Source organism: Pomacea canaliculata, linkage group LG8, assembly GCF_003073045.1.
Source record: "Pomacea canaliculata isolate SZHN2017 linkage group LG8, ASM307304v1, whole genome shotgun sequence".
Lineage (NCBI taxonomy): Eukaryota > Metazoa > Mollusca > Gastropoda > Architaenioglossa > Ampullariidae > Pomacea > Pomacea canaliculata.
This window is the reverse complement of record NC_037597.1, coordinates 8,730,344-8,751,231: the sequence shown is the minus strand read 5'-3', so window position 1 is coordinate 8,751,231 and position 20,888 is coordinate 8,730,344. Positions and strand designations below refer to the sequence as shown.

Here is a 20,888-nt window from a genome sequence, read left to right as displayed (position 1 = left end):
CCGCGCCTTTTGCTGAAAACCTTTCAGTAACACAATAACCTTTAGTGAAATGTTCACATAACTTGCTTTCAGTCTTCTGTGTTCAAAATGTTTTGCATCATGTTCACTTATGTCTCTGTCTCTACCTTCTGTACCAGCCAATGGAGGTCTGTGTCGGATTCATAATGTCACCTCTCGTCATTCTCCTTCCGACTGGTCTCCTAAGCAGAGTGAAGGCTGGACCCACTACCAGAAATCCTGCAAGTCCACTTTTGCCTCAAACGATAACTGGCACAACTTGTTGTGTAAAAGCAGGATTGACTGTCCTGACACAAACAGCGACTGTTTGTCAGGGCGATGTTTATGCCGTCCAGGCTTCATGTTCAATCAAGCAAAGAAGGAGTGTGTTGTTGCAAGTAAGTGAGAAGCAGTAGAAGGATGAGTAGTACTCAGCTTGTCCCCACACGTTGTCTACCGTCAGTTTGTCTGTCTCTTACAGTAAAGATACTCTAGTAAGTTGTTTATAGTAATTATTTTAATCAAACAACTGTCATCTCAATGTTTACATAATATTTCGGATTTACAAAGTTTAGCATTCAGTGTTTATTCATGTCCACCAGCTAACGGTTTTCTTCCTTTCTAATAATTGTAAGATGGCAGTTAACCTCAGATACATTGGGTTAATCACTTTAAGGGTTAAAGCGCTAGAGCACCACAGAGGGGAATGTATGGATGAAGAACATCACAGCTGCCACTACCCCATATCTTTGTTGTCTACTCTACGTGCAAGTCGTTACTAACTGTCACTTTATTACTTTAGAACAAAACTGATTGTAAAGGTTAGAGGAGGAAGTGGCTATGAAGATGAGGAGGCAGAAGTGATATTAAGGAGGAGGAATAAAATATGTACACGTGACAGTCAGATACTTGTAGACATAGAGCTAGAATTATGGGATGGCTAGTGTTACCGGCGGTCAGCAAGTGTGACTGTCTTGTAGGCGAGCTGAAGAAGTGGCACAACACAAGCTGCTCGACAGACGACGACTGCGATGCGCCCTACGTCACGTGCTACATACGTGTCTGTCGGTGTGAACCCGGGTATTTCTACACCACACAGGACACGTGTACTAGCAGTGAGTAGACAATGGTTCTGTGGTGTGATTGACAGCAACAAACTCCACTTTGTTGTCGGCTTGTTACAGTTAGGGACGGAAGAGCTTTTCTATGATTTTCGCATTCTTAAAGCAATAAATTGTAAAACAACATAGCCGCATTTAGATGGACTGAATAAAAGGAATAAAGAATGAAAGACAACACGTGGGCCGAAAACAAATTAGAAATGGATTCTCTTGATTATGGATGTTGTTGGAAATGCGTGTAAATGTAGAACAATTAACTTCAACTTAATCAGTCTGTAAATAGTTGCTGACCACAGTTGTTTACATTAGCTTGTAGCCCTGACGACATGCAGGACAGCTTCACAGAGTATCCTGACAGCGCTCTACGTCAAAACCTCATTGGTAGCTGGGATGGACTCACTGTGGAAGCCTGCAAGGACAGGTGCCAGACTTATAAGCCTTGCCTCACCTTTGACTTCAAAGGTCTGTATGGGAAAAGCTTGAAACATTGGTATACTAACATGATGTTAGAGATGGCAGGTGACTGTGCACTCTACAACTGCTAAAGTCTGCGTCACGTGTCCTGCGCTGTGTTCTATTAATAGCACGCTTTGTCAACAAAATCAACGGAAACCAGTAAACAATGGCAACACTGTTGAAATATGTTGTCTGTATATTTCTACCATCTTTAGTCACCTACATAAAGACTACAAACACATTTTGACAGCAAACTTCACGCGCCATAATCTACAAACATTTTGAATACAAAAGGTGATTAATACATTTAGTGAGGAAACAACAAAGTGAGTGAAATTACATTAATTATACAATTGCTAATGTGCTAATTAATACTTGATAGTTGTTAGTTTCTGTAGGAAGAAAGTGTAAAGGTCAAATCACAGTGAACCCACGACTATCTAGTTACTACTGCAGTGAGTGTCAATGTCTACACCACATATACAGAGATAAACTCCTGTGTTTACTACACACTTCCACTTTCATTACGACTGAATACAAGTCACAAACGGAAGAATAGCTCAGTCGTCCACCAATGAACTTGTTTTCTGTGGTGTACTGGCCTGAAATGATGCTCAAACAGTTGCAGGTGAACTGGTATAAAGACATAAATAACAAAAGTATGAACCGATGCTAATATCAATTGCTACCTGCACAGTCTGTGGTACTCAGCCCTCCACACAATGACTTACTTTGACTTCTTCAGGTCACGGAATGTTTACTTCGTGTGCAGCTAAACAATACAACTCTTCTATTCTACTTCCTCACCTGTCCATCATGGAATCTGTTCACTTTGCACTGAAGCCACACCTCACCTTGAGCAATACTCACACAGTCCACATCGTGCTTGTCCTTTGTCAACCACTCCTCTCTCCACTTTTTCCGTTTATTGCTCCTTCCCTCCTCGTCCTCCTCTGTTGAATACCGACACTCTCAGTTCTTATTCTCTTTTTTTTCCTCGCGTTTCCTTCATTTGTTTTTATGACTCATCAGTCGTGTTCATCCTTCTCTTCCTTTGCTGTCCTTGTCTCCTTCTGTCAGCTGTCCGGTGGCGCAACGGTTAGCGCCTGTCACTAATACAGTGAAGGTTGGCGGCCACGAGTTCATTTCTCGTCTCCGGCACGCTGTTCTTTCTCTGCACGTGGCATCTGTTTACAGGGCTGACTGCCTTACCGTGATATAGGCTTATTATTTATTGTTACTTAATCCACCTTGCAGCTAACCTTTATCTATCTGGCACTCCTTGTATACAGTTGTTGTTGCATGAACATTGAATGACAAGTGGTTTAGCTAAACAACAAACAAGTATCGTGACTATTTTAAAGTCTTTAACTGAAGTACAACGATCTAGAAATATATAGAACTTGGATAGTGGTTATCGTGTCACACTTATCTCACATTTATCAAGACAATGCTATCTAGTAAACTACACTGTCATCTGTGGAAGATGTCTTGTCATCGCTAATGATAGATAAGTGCCAGACCTCCTCAGCTCGCCCTGCAGCTCTGACACTGACAACAAGACATCCAGGACTCTAGCATCAGGACCATGGACTGACAACACTGGGGAAGCACAGCAGGAATGGAGAAAACATTCCACTTTATAATTATTGTCAAACTAGTGTGTGACAGGCATGCTGCTAGCAAGACAACAGTAAACAATCACAAATAAACAACTACGTACCGCGCCTTTTGCTGAAAACCTTTCAGTAACACAATAACCTTTAGTGAAATGTTCACATAACTTGCTTTCACTCTTCTGTGTTCAAAATGTTTTGCATCATGTTCACTTATGTCTCTCTCTCTACCTTCTGTGCCAGCCAGTGGAGGTCTGTGTCGGCTTCATGGTGTCACCGCTCATGACTCTCCCTCCAACTGGTCTCCTAAACGGAGTAAAGGCTGGACCCACTACCAGAAATCCTGCAAGTCTACTTTTGCCACACACGATAACTGGTACAACTTGTTGTGTGACAACAAGATGGAGTGTCCTGACCCATACAGCGATTGTTTGTCAGGACGATGTCAATGTCATTTTGGTTTCGATCAAGAAAATAAGGAGTGTGTTCGTGCAGGTAAGTGAGAAGCAGTAGAAGGATGAGTAGTACTCAGCTTGTCCCCACACGTTGTCTATCGTCAGTTTGTCTGTCTCTTACAGTAAAGATACTCTAGTTAGTTGTTTACAGTATTTATTTTCATCAAACAACTGTCATCAATGTTTACATAATATTTCGGATTTACAAAGTTTAGCATTCACTGTTTATTCATGTCCACCAGCTAACGGTTTTCTTCCTTTCTAATCATTGTAAGATGACAGTTAACCTCAGGTACATTGGGTTAATCACTTTAAGGGTTAAAGCACTAGAGCACCACAGAGGGGAATGTGTCGATGAAGAACATCACAGCCGCCACTGCCCCATATCTTTGTTGTCTACTCTAGTGAAAGTCGTTACTAACTGTCACTTTATTACTTATAACAAAACTGATTGTAAAGGTTAGAGGAGGAAGTGGCTATAAAGATGAGGAGGCAGAAGTGACATTAAGGAGGAGGAACAAGAATATGTTATGGGATGGCTAGTGTTACCGGCGGTCAGCAAGTGTGACTGTCTTGTATCAGAGCAGTGTGAACTGTCAGCTGTATTCACATATAAACTGTTTGCCTGAGGGACTCAGTCTTTACCTTGACTGTTGTATGAGTAGCTATTGAAGTTGTCATGGTTATTGCTGTACTTGTCCTCCATTGTTTCGTCTTTGTACCAAGTTCCACTGCGCCCTTTATAACAATTCCTAACGAGCGGAATGATTTGTTTGTGTACAAATAGGGTCTTGTGTAGACTGGCTGGCCAAAGGCGCGAAGAGTGGTGTCTACACCATTGACGTATCATTTAGGGGACCTCGGTCAGTGTGGTGTGATATGGACACTGCGGGCGGCGGCTGGCTGGTAAGTGTGGTCGTGTTTGTCAGTGTGTGTGACTCAGGTAGCATCTCTCCTACACACTGTATCCTGCTCACAACAGTGCGACACCACTTATACCCAGGGTCACATCCTTACAGCTCATAGTATCCACGAAATAATTTGTCTTTGATATCTTTGGACATTTACAACACGAAGCAAGAGAGGATGCTTGTCCACCTTCTGTTTCCAACAGTTTGTCTATGTCGCTGGTAGACTCCGTGGGTTGAGGATGGTTGTAGACAGGCCGACATCTAGTGTGTTGGTGTGCGTGTGTCGGTTGTTTGTAGTCGCATCCTTTAACCCCTTGCATCCATTCCTGCTTCATGATCAGCGACTGTAGGTTTGATAAGGAGTTGAAAGAAAATGCTATTTGTAATGTTTATTATGTTTTAATATAATTGATCACAGCCACTTGATGTCACACATTTACAGCCAGGAAAGTGTACATTGTGTTCACATAACTGTCACTGTATACTATACTATAAACTACACTATATACTACACTGTATACTACATTATATACTACACTATGTACTACACTATATTCTACACTATATACTACACTGTATACTACATTATATAATACACTATGTACTACACTATATACTACACTGTATACTACACTATGTACTTCACTATATACCACACTGTATACTACACTATATACTACACTATATGCTACACTATATACTACACTGTATACTACACTATATACTACACTATATACTATTACACCATGTTCACATAGTTTATTGTAACCGTGAAGTGTTGACATTATAATCATGATCACAGCTAATAAAGTTATAAGTTGTTATATTTTATCAGTTATGACTCATCCTTTGTTAACTCATTAAACTGTAATTAGTGCTGAATCCTGTCGAGCATGCTGCGCTTTGGTACCATAGTAACGACCTTGAACTTGTGTCATGTGCAGGTCATCCAGAGACGTCGCGACGGCTCAGTTGACTTCAACCGGAGCTGGACAGAATATGTAAACGGGTTTGGTAACATCTCTGCAGATTACTGGCTGGGTAAGATGTTGACATATCTCTTGCATTCTCTGGCATTGTCCCTCCTCCTGCATAACTGTAAACTCAACATTTGTTTTTACATTCAAAGTCAGGCTGTAGTCAGAATTGTGTTTTATTGTGTTGTTTGTGTGATGTCTACTGGTTAATACGAAGATTGCTGTTTCTGTTGTTGTATTATATTTGTGTTGTACGATGCTTATTGCTCACTATTTTGTGTACTATTTCCTTAGCATGCTTTGTTTGCTGTGATAATGATGATGCTAGTCATGGAATGAATGGATGGCTGATGATCCTGTAGTGTCTCAGTTGCCAAAGTCTCAAATAGAAAGAAACACGAAGGTTGCGAGGAAATACATCACTGCGGCATATCGTGTGATTTGTTGTTGTTTTGTTTTGTTTTATTTTTGTTTTGTTTATTATTTTTTGTTTTTGAGGTTTTTTGTTTTTTTTTTGTTTGGTTTTCTGTAGGATTATCTGATTGCAGGGTATGGATAGGTTCCGAACTTTATTAATGCACAGTAGCTACAACAGTTCGTGCAGTTGTATTACAGTCTATAACTTTGTGTTGTTGTGAATAAGGATATAGTGTGTAAAAATGTCCGTCAACCTGTCTATTTATTTATATTAGTCTACATGTAGTCTGTGAGAATGGTCTTAAAACTACCTGTGTATATGTGTCATGATCATAGTTTCATACCATTTTAAAGCTATATCGCTTTGCGTGTAAATACAAGTCTGTGTATGTGAGTTGGCACGTGTGTGTGTGTTGACACTTTACCACCCTAGTCTGTGTGTCTGTGTATTGACACCTTACCATCCTAGTCTGTGTCTGTGTGTCTGTGTACTGACACTTTACCACCCTAGTCTGTGTGTGTGTGTCTGTGTATTGACACCTTACCATCCTAGTCTGTGTCTGTGTGTCTGTGTACTGACACCTTACCACCCTAGTCTGTGTGTGTGTGTCTGTGTATTGACACCTTACCATCCTAGTCTGTGTCTGTGTGTCTGTGTACTGACACTTTACCACCCTAGTCTGTGTCTGTGTGTCTGTGTACTGACACTTACCACCTAGTCTGTGTGTGTGTCTGTGTACTGACACTTACCACCCTAGTCTGTGTGTGTGTGTCTGTGTATTACCTTACACCTAGTCTGTGTGTGTGTGTCTGTGTACTGACACCTTACCACCCTAGTCTGTGTGTGTGTGTCTGTGTATTGACACCTTACACCCTAGTCTGTGTGTGTGTCTGTGTACTGACACCTTACCACCCTAGTCTGTGTGTGTGTGTCTGTGTATTGACACCTTACCACCCTAGTCTGTGTCTGTGTGTCTGTGTACTGACACTTTACCACCCTAGTCTGTGTGTGTGTGTGTGTCTGTGTGTACTGACACCTTACCCTAGTCTGTGTGTGTGTGTCTGTGTACTGACACCTTACCACCCTAGTCTGTGTGTGTGTGTCTGTGTACTGACACCTTACCACCCTAGTCTGTGTGTGTGTGTCTGTGTACTGACACCTTACCACCCTAGTCTGTGTGTGTGTCTGTGTACTGACACCTTACCACCCTAGTCTGTGTGTGTGTGTCTGTGTACTGACACCTTACCACCCTAGTCTGTGTGTGTGTGTCTGTGTACTGACACCTTACCACCCTAGTCTGTGTGTGTGTCTGTGTACTGACACATTACCACCCTAGTCTGTGTGTGTCTGTGTACTGACACCTTACCACCCTAGTCTGTGTGTGTGTGTGTGTGTACTGACACCTTACCACCTAGTCTGTGTGTGTGTGTCTGGTGTGACACCTTACCACCCTAGTCTGTGTGTGTGTCTGTGTAGCTGACACCTTACCACCCTAGTCTGTGTGTGTGTGTACTGACACCTTACCACCCTAGTCTGTGTGTGTGTGTCTGTGTACTGACACCTTACCATCCTAGTCTGTGTGTGTGTGTCTGTGTACTGACACCTTACCACCTAGTCTGTGTGTGTGTGTCTGTGTACTGACACCTTACCATCCTAGTCTGTGTGTGTGTGTCTGTGTACTGACACCTTACCACCCTAGTCTGTGTCTGTGTGTGTCTGTGTGTGTGTGTCTGTGTATTGACACATTACCACCCTAGTCTGTGTGTGTGTCTGTGTACTGACACCTTACCACCCTAGTCTGTGTGTGTGTGTGTCTGTGTACTGACACCTTACCACCCTAGTCTGTGTGTGTGTGTCTGTGTACTGACACCTTACTACCCTAGTCTGTGTGTGTGTGTCTGTGTACTGACACCTTATTACCCTAGTCTGTGTCTGTGTGTCTGTGTACTGACACCTTACTACCCTAGTCTGTGTTGCTCTCTTCTCTGTGTCCTACACTAGACCAACAAACTCTCAGTTTCCTACTCAGGTCACACTACTTGACATGTCCTCCCTCTCCTCGCCTTGTGCCTACATCCGAAGCCTTCAAATACTTACTTAAAACCTTTCTCTTTCAGAAATATATTTTGTAATCAGGAGTACAGCTCTACCCACTAATTAATTCTTGTTCCAGTGCTGGTGTTATCTGTTGTACAGTCTGTGTTCGTCTATGCTTTCTGATGTTTATCCTAATGTTTCTGTATGGTTGACTGTACATTTGTTATTGTTTGTATACAGCGCATTGACCTCGTACTTACATGGAGAATACACTTTATTATTGGTAGTAATAACAACAACGCTAAAACCTCAGTAAGTTTGTGATTTACCTTTTTGTCATCTGAAGTCTAGCAATAATGTCAACATTTTATGACATCGTAGGACAGGTAATGACCAGCGACATGTCTGTGTTCATGAGAACTTGAGCAAGATCAACACAAATATTTCACTGCTGGACTTGTCTGTTGACATGAGGTCATTGCCTTGTCTTGTCTCAGGCCTAGACGCGATTGACAAACTAGAGTATATGGATGGTACGCGCTTGAGAGTGGACATGGTGGATTATACAGGGACACATTGCTGGGCGGAGTACAGCTATTTCCGTGTGCACGGTCCTGGGTCAGACTACAAACTTTCCGTGTCCGGCTACTCGGGTAATGCAGGTACGTACTGACCACTCAACAGTAAGAAAGAGTGAGACGCAGGTTAGCTGGCAGGCTGTCTGTCTGGCTGGCTAAGAAATAAGTGGATGACTAGAGTTGTGAGTGTGTAACTTTGCGTGCATGTGTGCGAGGGTGACAGCGCCTCCTATCGCGTGCGTTTCCTTTGATGTAACTTGAAACAACAGGTGTGATGATCAGGGAAAAGAGATTTCTGCATGTGTACATCGTGTCTGCGATTTGTTTGTGTGTTTGTGTGTGTGTTTGTGTGTGTGTATTTGTGTGTGTGTTTGTGTGTTTGTGTGTGTGTTCTTAGGAGCTTCTGACCGTTTTCTTCAGGGCTGTAGTGTGAAGTCGTGACAGACTTGTTTAAAGAGTAATTTCATTATGTACAATCGTGTTTAGTGAGCTGTAGTCATTGTGTTGTTTTTAATCCGTTTTGAGTCTGTCAGGCTTTGACTGCGTGCAAATTATTAATAATTATTGTGAAATGTGAGCCGCCACGACGAAATGAGTCAAGTCGGAAATTTGAGATTTTACAAATTGGATATTTTCCAAATGTACAGGGTTTAGCCTGTGTATTTGATACAAACTTATTCTTCTCGTCCTAAAGTTGAGTTATATGTATTACAAATGTGGAAGTACGGTGGTCGTCTTATTGACAAAAGCGGGTTCAAAGATTTTCAACAAACCCATGTGTCTCCTAGCATCGGATACTTTCATTGTTGACACTGTGCTAATTTTCACATGATGATAAAATTCGGCAAGCTACATCATTTCAGGTAATAAAAATACATAGACATGAATAAGTGCGTGCTATTAGAACCTTGACCTGTTAGCAAACTAAACAGAAATGTTACAACAACTGTTACTGCAATCTACTCAGCATGCACACTCACACAAACAGCACAAAACTCAAACATTATCTACTAGTGTAAGTAGGAAATTACAACAAAATGAAGAAAACTGCATGGTTGACATACCGGAATACTAGGACAAGTGGCAAAACTTTCAAGAAGTCAGGCTGCACTCAGTTGACCGGAACCACCGTCCGGGGCCTGGAGTACCCGACTGCTCTGTGCGACTTGAGACTCGTTTCGTGGCAGGTGGCGAATGTTGTATCACTACTGTGAACTTCATTTGTGTGGCTTTTACATTTTAGAAAACTTATTTTTGTGTCCTGAAATTTGTTTTGAGCGACTACAGGACTGAGAATGGCGAGTGACATGCAGTAGTTGGGTAATGACAGCTACAACAATATCTTTATCACGAGGATGACCACGATGTATCTCTGTCTCTGGCATCCTCTCCACTGTAGCACAGATTATGTCCCCTGTCGTTTGTTGTCTCCCCAAGTCATGACCGTTGACCTGTGCCAGTCCCACAATGCCACACCAGTCCCGTTCTATGGAAGGAATTTTCTCACACTTTGACCTACAGGGCAGTGTGACCTTTCACCTTTGACTTGAGTGGAGGTGGAATTACAAATTCTGATATCTGTCGCTCCATTCATCACATTAGGTGACGGAGGGCTTGTGTTGTCACGTGATGTCACACGTCGGGTGTGGGAGCGACAACCTAAGACCCCCATGGCTTATCGTGGCTTATCATGGCTTATAGTGTGATTAAAAATCTCCAACATCAAAATAACAACACAACACATACAAGTACATCCAAGAAATGTTTGGCATGTTGATACAAGTTGTTTACGCAATAGCAATAAACAATAAACACATTATTTGTCTTTCGTATCACATCATTCAGCAAAGTCATGCTGCAGACAGCACGTGTCCTTATATCGTGTATACAGACATCTGTGGTTCAACCTTTTAGACACAACACAGATCACATCAACAACACCTTTGCTGTGTATGTCGCTCTCCTTTAGTATACACTAAGTACGAGATTAGTGTGTGCACTGTATGTAGCTTACACTAAGTAAGAGATTAGTGTGTAAACTCTATTTAGCTTACACTAAGTAAGAGATTAGTGTGTACACTCTATTTAGCTTACACTAAGTAAGAGATTAGTGTGTAAACTCTATTTAGCTTACACTAAGTAAGAGTGTCACGGACCGTCCGCAGACACGCGCATTCTTTCCACAAACCAAAATATCCTGATCGCTTGAGGGTGGGCGTACCTTCTTAGAGGCACGAATAATTATTCAATTCAAATACAATGTCAAATGAAACAAAGGCAAAGTATCCACACTCATAGATTCAATCCTTCATTCGCCACACAAGATATATTATGATGATGATGATGTAGTTTTATAGCGCGCCAGTATCCGCATCACAAAGATGCGCTCAATGCGCGGTGATCCCAGCAAAAATAAAATGTGGTACAGATCCGTACACAAGGTCGAGTGTTGTCTGACTCAGTGTAGTATGACATGTCACATACTGGTCGTAGTTAGGGAGAACTGATGTCAGATCACAGTGGTTAAAATCTCCCAAAATAAATTTTGGAGCATCAGGACAAAGCGAGTTATATTACCAATATATTATCATTCATCCAACGTACTATTAAAGTTAACAATAAAATCGGCTCTCATAAATATTGTCACTGATGAAGAATAAAAGAAAATGTTCGTTCTTGATGAAACATTAACCTTTTATATTAAAGTCTTTGAGACCCTCCCAAGTCCTCTACTCTAATCAGTCCCACTGATCTTCTTTCCACGAAGTCTATTTATTATTGAAAATAAATGGTTTTTACGGTACCAACAGTTTACAAGCAGACGTCTCGGTCTTGCGCATGCGGCCGCCTCCTCGGTGTTTGGCACGATGATGTTAGATTAGCTGAAGGCCGGGAGGAAACCTTTCCTCCACCGGCGCTTACTCTCCGGCTGTTAAGAACTGTCCCTTCCAGGCGACAGATGGAGGTCGGTGCACCAGTCTTACACCAAGTTTTCTGTTCTGGGACCGTTGTTTTCTCGCTCACGCCAGTGTGTGGTTTCTTGGCCCCACCAAGAAACTGTACTGCGGGATGCCCAAGCCACAGAGCTCCCCCACGGTGCGAACACGGACTACAGTGACTCACGACCTGTGAAGTACATCCACCTGTAGTTTAACCACGGTATTACTTCCCCGGTAATACTTATTCCGCTGTCGCAGCAGTAGCGAGAAAGTCCCGAGAAAAATCCACCAGCTCCAACTCTGTTCCGCCGTTAGCTCTCTGCTTTCCGTTTTTTCTCTAACGTTATTTTACTCTCTCTTTTACGTCACCTTATTTTGACGTCCCAGTTTACGTCATTTGCTCAAGGGCAAACAACTTCCAGCCCACTACGCTAAATCAGATCAACCACGGTTGTCGATCTTCCCTCCTAACCCCCTCTACTAAGTACTTATCCGTTACAAAGAGGTTAGTGTGTACACTCTATTTAGCTTACACTAAGTAAGAATTTAGTGTGTACACTCTATTTAGCTTACACTAAGTAAGAATTTAGTGTGTACACTCTATTTAGCTTACACTAAGTAAGAGATTAGTGTGTGCACTCTATGTAGCTTACACTAAGTAAGAGATTAGTGTGTGCACTGTATGTAGCTTACACTAAGTAAGAGATTAGTGTGTGCACTATATGTAGCTTACACTAAGTAAGAGATTAGTGTGTGCACTCTATGTAGCTTACACTAAGTAAGAGATTAGTGTGTGCACACTATGTAGCTTACACTAAGTAAGAGATTAGTGTGTGCACTGTATGTAGCTTACACTAAGTAAGAGATTAGTGTGTACACTCTATGTAGCTTACACTAAGTAATAGATTAGTGTGCAGATTATAAAGAATACTCTAAACAAGAGATTAGTGTGGACCCTCTGGTTTGAAAGCCATTATTTGGTTGATGTCTTTGTACATTTGTCACATGTGGCAATAAACATCAGGTCCAGAAATATAAGCAATTAAAGTGAAACATGAAGAGAAACAGATAAGCTAATAATCTGAAGACAATCGTCAGGGCCCATGCCGAGCCTCACTCTTTGGATCTTGTTGTTGTCGGTAAACAAAACAGACACCAGACTTTGCTGTTCTTTTGCTGATTCCTACAGACTGGTGTTCACACTAAGACAAGTATAGTGAACTAGGAACAGGAAGGGACGATGCTCGCAGTAGTCCACACGAGGGTAATGCTGGGAAGGCACCTCACTACATTCTCCGTGACCTTAAGATCAACATGTCTACTTCTATACTTTCCTCTCTATACTTTCTCTCTTGTTTCCTTTCATTCTAAAGGCTAAGATGAACTTTTTATTTCCTATTGTAAACTTTACAGTCATTTTAGAGATATTATCTCTCTATCTATTCCTCTTCGTGCATCAGGTTGCACATAAGGCCTCAACCAGAGGCCGCTACCGATGTCGATCGGCTGAAACCCGCTCTAGGTGACCCCATGTCTCTAGGTGACCCCATGTCCAGCCCTTTCCTTTCATCTCCCTTTCCACTGTTCTTCTCCAAGTTTCCTGTGGGCGGCCTCGTTTTCTTCGGCCGTCTGGAGTCCATCGCAGGGCGACTGTGGAGAGGTCTGCTGTCTGCTGGCGGAGCACATGTCCAATCCATCGCCAACGCCTTCGTTGAACCTGCGTGGTTCTTCGGTGGAGTTCTTCGTTGGTGATGGTGTTTGGCCAAAAGATGTGAAGTATGCGCCTGACACATCTGTTTTGGAAGACATCAAGTCTGTTACAGATGGATTTTGCCATCTTCCATGATTGTGACCCGTAAAGGAGGGTGCTGATCACAGTTCTGGAAGATTCTCAGCTTGATCTTCTGACTGATGTTTGTTGCCTTCCATGTGCTCCTGAGTGAGGCGAAGGCCTGGCTGGCTTTCGCCAGTCGGGCTCCAATCTCCACCTCCGCATCCCCGGTGTTTGACATTTTGGACCCAAGATAGGAGAAACTGTCATCTTCCTCAATCTCTTCTCCATTTAGTTTGATGCTGTCTTGGACTCTGGCGTTCACTCTCATACTTTTCGTTTTCTTTGCACTGACCTTCAAGCCAAGGTTTCCAGCTGTTTCTGAGAAGGCCTTTGTTTTTTCCTGCATGTCTTGGTGGCGGTGTGACAGCAGGGCAATGTCATCAGCAAAGTCCAAGTCTTCCAGCGCTGTTGTTGCTGTCATAGTCATGGTCCATCGGATCCCTCTCCTCTCACTGTCGGTGGAAGTCTTCATGATCCAGTCCATGGCCAGGATGAAGAGGAACGGCGACAGAATGCAGCCCTGCTTCACCCCGGTACTGAGTTGAAGGGGTCTGTGAGCTCCGTGTCACACACAACCTGGGATTTGAAATCGCTGTACAGCATTGCAACGACCTGAACAAGTTTTGCAGGGACTCCGTCATGCCATTAACAGCCTAGTATTTTCTCTCCTGTTTCCTGTGAGACTCGATTGAAGTCGTCTACGGTCATCTCTTGTTGGTCTCCTAGTGCCTGGAACCTGTATTCGACTTCTATAGCAAAGGCCCGTTTGGTAGCTTGATCTTTCAGTTTGCCGGAGTCCACTCTCTGCTTCAAGGAAACTGTGGCTATCACAAGAGTGTGGTCACTGGCAATGTCTGCTCCTCTGTAGGTTCTGACATCTTGATGTGAGCTCCTCCATCTTCGGTTGCTGATGACATGGTCTATCTGGTTCTTTCTGATCCCATCTGGTGATGTCCACGTTGACTTGTGGATGTCTTTGTGTGGGAAGAGTGTGCCTCCAATCAGTAGGTTGTTTTCTTCACAAAAGTCTGCCAGTCTCTCTCCGTTGTCATTGATGATAGCAATTCCATGTTTGCCCAAGACATGCTCCCTGCAGGTGTTGTCACTTCCCACCTTGGCATTGAGATCGCCGATGATGAGCAACATGTCGTGGACTGGAACACTTTCTGAGGCTGCCTGGAGCTGATCGTAAAAAGCATCCTTGTCTTCTGCCTCAGAGTCATTTGTTGGTGCATAGCAGGCTAGCACTGTCAGCTTGGTGTACTTTGAATGGAATCTTGCTCTCAAAAGCCTGGGTCCATAAGGCTTCCATTCCAGCAGTGCCTTTTCCGTTTTCTTGTTGAGGAGTAGTGCCACTCCTTCAGAGTGCTGAGCGTCTGATCTTCCTGAGAACAAGATGGTATGTCCTGACGCTAGTCTCCTCTTTCCCGTGCCGGTCCATCTGACCTCACTGACTCCCAGGATGTCCAAGTTGTAGTTGTCAAACTCCTTGACTAATTGGAGCATCCTGCCAGTCTGGTACAAGGTCTGGACGTTCCAGCACCCCACCCTCAACTTTTGCCTCGGCTTCAGTAAATCCGCTGTCGGGGCGCCAGCTCCCTTTCGGGTTTGGCTGTCGTCCGTCATTAGTCCAGTCTCCTGGTGTGCTTCATTACCTCCGCCATGATTGACGAGTTCTCTGGTGTTAGTTTCTGTAACATACTTTTTTGTACATGGTGGGGTTGTTAGCCCTACCACAACCTAGTTTACCTCTAGGTGAGGTGTCCACCTTAGTCGCCTCTTACGACATGCCTGGCTGGACGGCAGGGACCCTGTTCTTACAATGCTCGCTAGGCAAGCTTACCCCGGGGTCCCACAGGGGAGAGTTAGTTATACTCGTTCATTTTTACATATTTTAGCTGAGGCATTCTTGTGTTTAACAACTGTTCTCTTCACTCTTATGTTGATGATAAGCTGGGTGAAGCATCATTAGAAATTAAAAAAAAACTCTTTTTGTATTTGTGTTACGTGGTGTTTGGCTTTGTTATGATGAACAACACAGAAATAACACATTTAATAACAAAAGTTTGTATAGATGTTTTGTAGTGATAATAATTATATTTGTGCTTAGGACTTTGTGTGTCTACTAGTATACAATTGTGTGTGTTTGTGTGTTTACAGGAGATCGGTTGACAAATAGTCACGGATACCCGTTTCAAACCTATGACCGAAACCCGTACGGCTGTGTTAAATCATATGCTGGCGCCTGGTGGTACCCGCCTCGCTGTTACACATGGGCTAACCTCAACAGCCCTAATAAATTTGACATCACTTGGTCTAACATCAACTACGCGAAGTTCTCGGAGATGAAGACAAAGCCAACATGATAACACCACCTTGTCTCCTGTACCAACTGCTTACACCGCCAGTCCACTGTTCACTGTTCACTACAGGTTCCACTGATGATGTGAGCTCAGTGTACATTAATCTTTCTCAATAGTCTAGCATCTGACACTAGTACAGACTACTTACTGTACTTTAATTGTTTACTTTGAGTATATTGCCTGGTGATTCTATTATACACGTGTTGTATTACTTCTTTCACATTTGCATTTGCTTGGATAAACTAATAGGTTTACAAACGTGAAGTCTAAGTTTAATTAATTAATTCAGCATTTAATTGTGCCTAGGTTGTAGTAAAAGTGTCACGAACTACATATTAGCTGAACACCTGATAGTTTATAGTAAACGTGTCATGAACTATATATTAGCTAGACACCAAATAGTTTACAGTAAACGTGTCATGAACTATATATTAGCTATACACCTGATAGTTTATACTGAACGTGTCATGAACTATATATTAGCTATACACCTAATAGTTTATAGTAAACGTGTCATGAACTATATATTAGCTATACACCTGATAGTTTATAGTAAACGTGTCATGAACTATATATTAGCTATACACCTGATAGTTTATAGTAAACGTGTCATGAACTATATATTAGCTATACACCTGATAGTTTATAGTAAACGTGTCATGAACTATATATTAGCTATACACCTGATAGTTTATAGTAAACGTGTCATGAACTATATATTAGCTATACACCTGATAGTTTATAGTAAACGTGTCATGAACTATATATGAGCTATACACCTGATAGTTTATAGTAAACGTGTCATGAACTATATATTAGCTATACACCTAATAGTCTACTCTATACTAAACGTGTCATGAACTGTATATTAGCTATACACCTGATAGTTTATAGTAAATGTGTCATGAACTATATATTAGCTATACACCTAAACACGGATACTGATTGTATCCAACACTGCTGTTCATTATTTGCTTACCGACGATGACTGACCATGACTCAGATTGCTACATTCTCTAATTGTTTGTTATTTAAAAGGCTTCAAGTTTATTTTGTGTTATGTTGTGAAACTTTACCGTATCCTGCAGTTTGCTTTAGACACACAAAAACTGACATTTTCACAAAGCTATCAGCGAAGCTTACTTTTCGTGTAAACAAATAGAACTATTGCGAAGAATGAACAGATATTTTCATGAAAGCAATTACAATAATAAGTAGTATTATAAGTAGTATTGTTGGTATTTGCCGCTTTGACTCGCTGTGTTGTATTCTAAAATGTCACGTGACGCTTTGCTTAATAAGTATTTGTCCTGAACTGAAGCCATCTCCTGTTGTTTATTTTAAAGAGTGCGCATGTCCGCTGGAAGTTCGTGACACTCTGTCTGTCTGTCTGTCTGTCTGTCTGTCTGTCTGTCCTCACTTTTTCCATCTTTCGATTCCTTTATATCTTTTTGTTCACTCGTCACACACACTTTAGTCTTAATATACAGTTTTCAAGAAAATAATATTTCTATAACCTGTACAACCAAACCCGTCCTTTGCTGAAGTTTAATGAGGTGTGCAGTTGTTGTACTGGTCTTTATGTTTATCTGACTTCTACTGGTTTCCTCTACAAACACGTGACTTTGATACACGGGAAGAAAGGAACTCAGAGGTTCGTTAGTCGGTTCTTCCTCTGGCCACCGGATGCCGGCCACCCTCCAAGGTGCCTGGAAGGACAGTTTTCGACAGGGTGTCGTGCCGTGTACACACGCTTCCCTGACACACTGATCACAGTTCATTAAACATGTTTGTAAACATTCGCTGAGATTATAGGGGAGTCAATAAACACATCTGTCATCACTTAGCAACATCACTGTGGATTTCTAGGGCACAAGAACATTCTCTAATGTTCTACAGCAGGGAGGACTAGTGTTTAGTGGAAGGAAAGTATTTCAAACATCAGTGAAGTTGTCCAGCGTGCACTCCATGTTCCAGCTTGCTGTTTCGCCTTCGTTTGTCATTCGCAGTTTGGAAATGTGGCCCTCACAGATAACCTTTGACCTGGTTGATAACATGTACGGTGTGTCGTCTCACTGCCAATCACAAGAGGGAAGAGGCCTGGCCAGGGCCGCCGAGAGCCAGCCCGGGCCCCGGGACAGACGACCTCTCCGGGCCCCTTGCACTTGTAATCGTAAATTATTTTCCCAGTATATAATGTATGTTTACAATTCGAATCTCAATATCTACACTTCATTCAGTGTCACGACCGGTAGTCGGACATTGCGCATTCTTTACGAAGAACGACAAGAGATCACTTCAGATTGAGACGTTCTGTTATTTATTATACACCACAAAGAAAAAATACTAAAAAAAACAACTAATTGTAATACAAGAATTTCCAGCAGGTCAAATTAAACCATACAGCACAAGTTCACTGTTATCTGTTCTAAATCAGAAAGTATGCATCCTAGGTTGGTTCAACATCGACACTACGGCAGCGCGCAGGCTGCTACAACAGTTCTCATACATATGTCCGTTTCAATCCACACCTAACGATAGTCTCTCCGAGCACCTTTCTAGCCACCAGCAATGTCCGTGTGCTCATAAATGTTCATCAAACACATACACACAGTCCGTGTAAACCGTCTTATTCTCCCTCTAACGTTGACGGTGGAGATAAACAATGGGGGATACGACCTTCCCCCTCTCTCTCTCTGGAGGTAAACTCAAAAGGCAAAAGTCTTACTTTGCGTTGTCGGCTTCAGCGGACAATCAAATCGTCAGTGTCCTCGACACTACACTGCACAACTTTTAAAGACGACAGCGACGACCCTCCACGCGGTCGGTTTGTCGTCGTCGTTGTCAAGTACGAGAGTGGAGCCCACTTGCTCGACACTCCCCAGCTGTGACGAGATGCTGCCCGCCTATAGTCGTCGGCTCGGGTTGTTCTTCTCTGGAACTTCTCAGCTCGGCGATGTCCACCGCTCCCAGTAGCAGATTCGGCGAGGAACCTTCAGCAGCAGTTCTACTGAACAGAAGTTGCGATCCCCAAAACACAGCAACAGCAGCGGCTCCGTAGCAAACGCGGTACAGCAAGTCCGTCATCAATCCACTCCACTCACAATTAACACAATTAACAGCCGCCGCTGTATCAATCAGCTTCTCGATCGCTGGATGGCTCTCTCCCCCCCTCAACTCGCTGCTCGATACTTCCTCTTGTTACTCGTTTCCCCCTCCCCCCCCCCCCGACCGACGCTACGGTCCCTTCACCCCCAGTCACCTAGACCAGGTGTCGCATTCTTTCAGCCGCACGTGAGGTCCGAAACTCACGTGGGGTTCACGACCTCTATATCCGTCAACTAATTACGCCGTTGACTGTCCATCGCAGAGGGGCAACACACAGGGCTGGCTACGCCACCCCGCTCCCCCCTCCATTTCCTTTCACCAAACTCAGGCGCAATTGCCACAAAAAAAAAAACAAAAAAAAAACAAAGGAGGCACGGACTGTTAAAAGACACAAGTTGTGAAATTCCACGCAGTGCTCGATTATTATACTGTACGGTAGTGTGCGACATCGCAGTTAGTGGGGATGGAACCTAGCACGCACACAGGGAGGGTGGAGGCTGGCAATGTGGGGGGTGGTGGTCGCTGGCCGGGTGACAGCGGGAGAGCGGGATGGGGTCGACTAGCGACAGGATGCAGGTGCGCGGATGTGGTTGGGAGGGGTGGAGGATGAAGAGGTGAGGGGGAGAATGAGAGGAGACAGCTGGCGCCAGCCGACGATTCTTGAGAGCTTTGGACTGACAAGTAACTTGAGCAAATAAAGCCGTTTTTACGAACCCTCGATACTATGCCACTTTTGCTCGGTCCCGGTAGGTGGCATAGTAGGGAGATTTGACTGTAGTGTCAGACAATAATCACCTTTTAAAAACTGCCTAGGGCTAAGACGTATCTCTCTCGTAATCTCGTTAGTACCTCTTCTAATTGTCTTCTGTCTATCCCAACACTGTGGTATCACATAGCCCTTTTGTACTAAGCTCACTGACGTGCAAGTAAATGTTCTATATGTAAGTGATTTATACTTCTACATGTAAAGAGGAAGAACCGAAGAAGTAAATGCCTAAACAAGTCTTCATCGAGTGTCGTTAATAACCTCATTTAAAAAAGTGTTTGCTGCGACGAGCAGCAGAGCACATCAGTTATCATTTTTATCAACTTACATAACAAACACGCAGCACCTATCGAAAGTCCCTTCCTATATTATTCCTTTAGCAAAACCGCACGCGCGCGCGCGCACACACACACACATTTTGAATTCATCCAACTTTTTACGAAGCATAAACTCGGTCGACTTCAACCCCCATCAGTCACTAGCCGTTAAAATACCTGCTGAGTTTTAGAAGACAAAGCAACTGTTTTAAAGACTAGTTAGCTAGTAAGTGTTAATACTTTTAATATTTAAGGAGATTAGAAGGTTTTGTAAAAATGACAGAAAAATATAAATGTTTAGCATATTTTAGCTGAATCGTAATAGTTCATAGAACAAAGTTATACAAGACTAATATTGTCATTTTACCTGCTGACTAAACACTTGTAACCAACATGTCAAATGGCTACATAGAGGGGGCTGTCGTACCAGAAATAACACCGAGATTGAATTCCGCACTGAAGTTTTTTATTCAGTTTTGCTCAGCGTCTGGCCTAACTGCTCTCTCTCAAATTCACAAAAGCTGCCATCCCACTGTCAGTCCTACTATTTCTTCTCCCTACCCTCGAACATTCTAGCCCTTCTTCGCAGACATTTTACTTTGAACATTGCTACATTGTTGAACATCATTTCCTCCCTCACACAAGACATTCTATCTTTTACATTGCTGCCGTGCTGAACATTCTGGAATATAGATGCAAATCTACAACCCAAAGACATTATACTTCGTACACTACTAGAGTGCTACAAACTTAATGAGCTTTTCTCACAAACTTCATTATTGTCAGTCAATTTGAGACGCTAGTCACTCTCATTGACACTGATGTTCCTGCCTTGTCAAATGCTATTTGCCGATAAACAGAAAATCATAGAAGCATAAATAAAAAACTAGTGTACTGACCATAATAACAAAGTGCCGCGTATCTCGGCTTTTCGAGTCTAGAAGACAGCGTGCGACAGGCAGGAGAGTGCGGTGTGAAGTTAAGTGACTATCGCT

General features: G+C 42.8%; 1 protein-coding gene across 2 annotated transcripts in view; it reads left to right on the top strand.

Moving 5' to 3' along the window:
* Window positions 1–16,170, top strand: part of LOC112570990 (fibrinogen gamma chain-like) — a 31,362-nt gene extending 15,192 nt beyond the window's left edge. For both annotated transcript variants that reach the window (XM_025249759.1, XM_025249758.1), the window contains exons 6-13: window positions 138–395; window positions 978–1,112; window positions 1,428–1,580; window positions 3,434–3,685; window positions 4,433–4,551; window positions 5,501–5,597; window positions 8,486–8,650; window positions 15,500–16,170. In XM_025249759.1, coding sequence (XP_025105544.1) covers window positions 138–395; window positions 978–1,112; window positions 1,428–1,580; window positions 3,434–3,685; window positions 4,433–4,551; window positions 5,501–5,597; window positions 8,486–8,650; window positions 15,500–15,705 — 1,385 coding nt within the window. In that variant the 3' untranslated portion in view covers window positions 15,706–16,170. The remainder of the gene's footprint in view (window positions 1–137; window positions 396–977; window positions 1,113–1,427; window positions 1,581–3,433; window positions 3,686–4,432; window positions 4,552–5,500; window positions 5,598–8,485; window positions 8,651–15,499) is intronic.
* The last annotated feature ends 4,718 nt before the right edge of the window (window positions 16,171–20,888 follow it).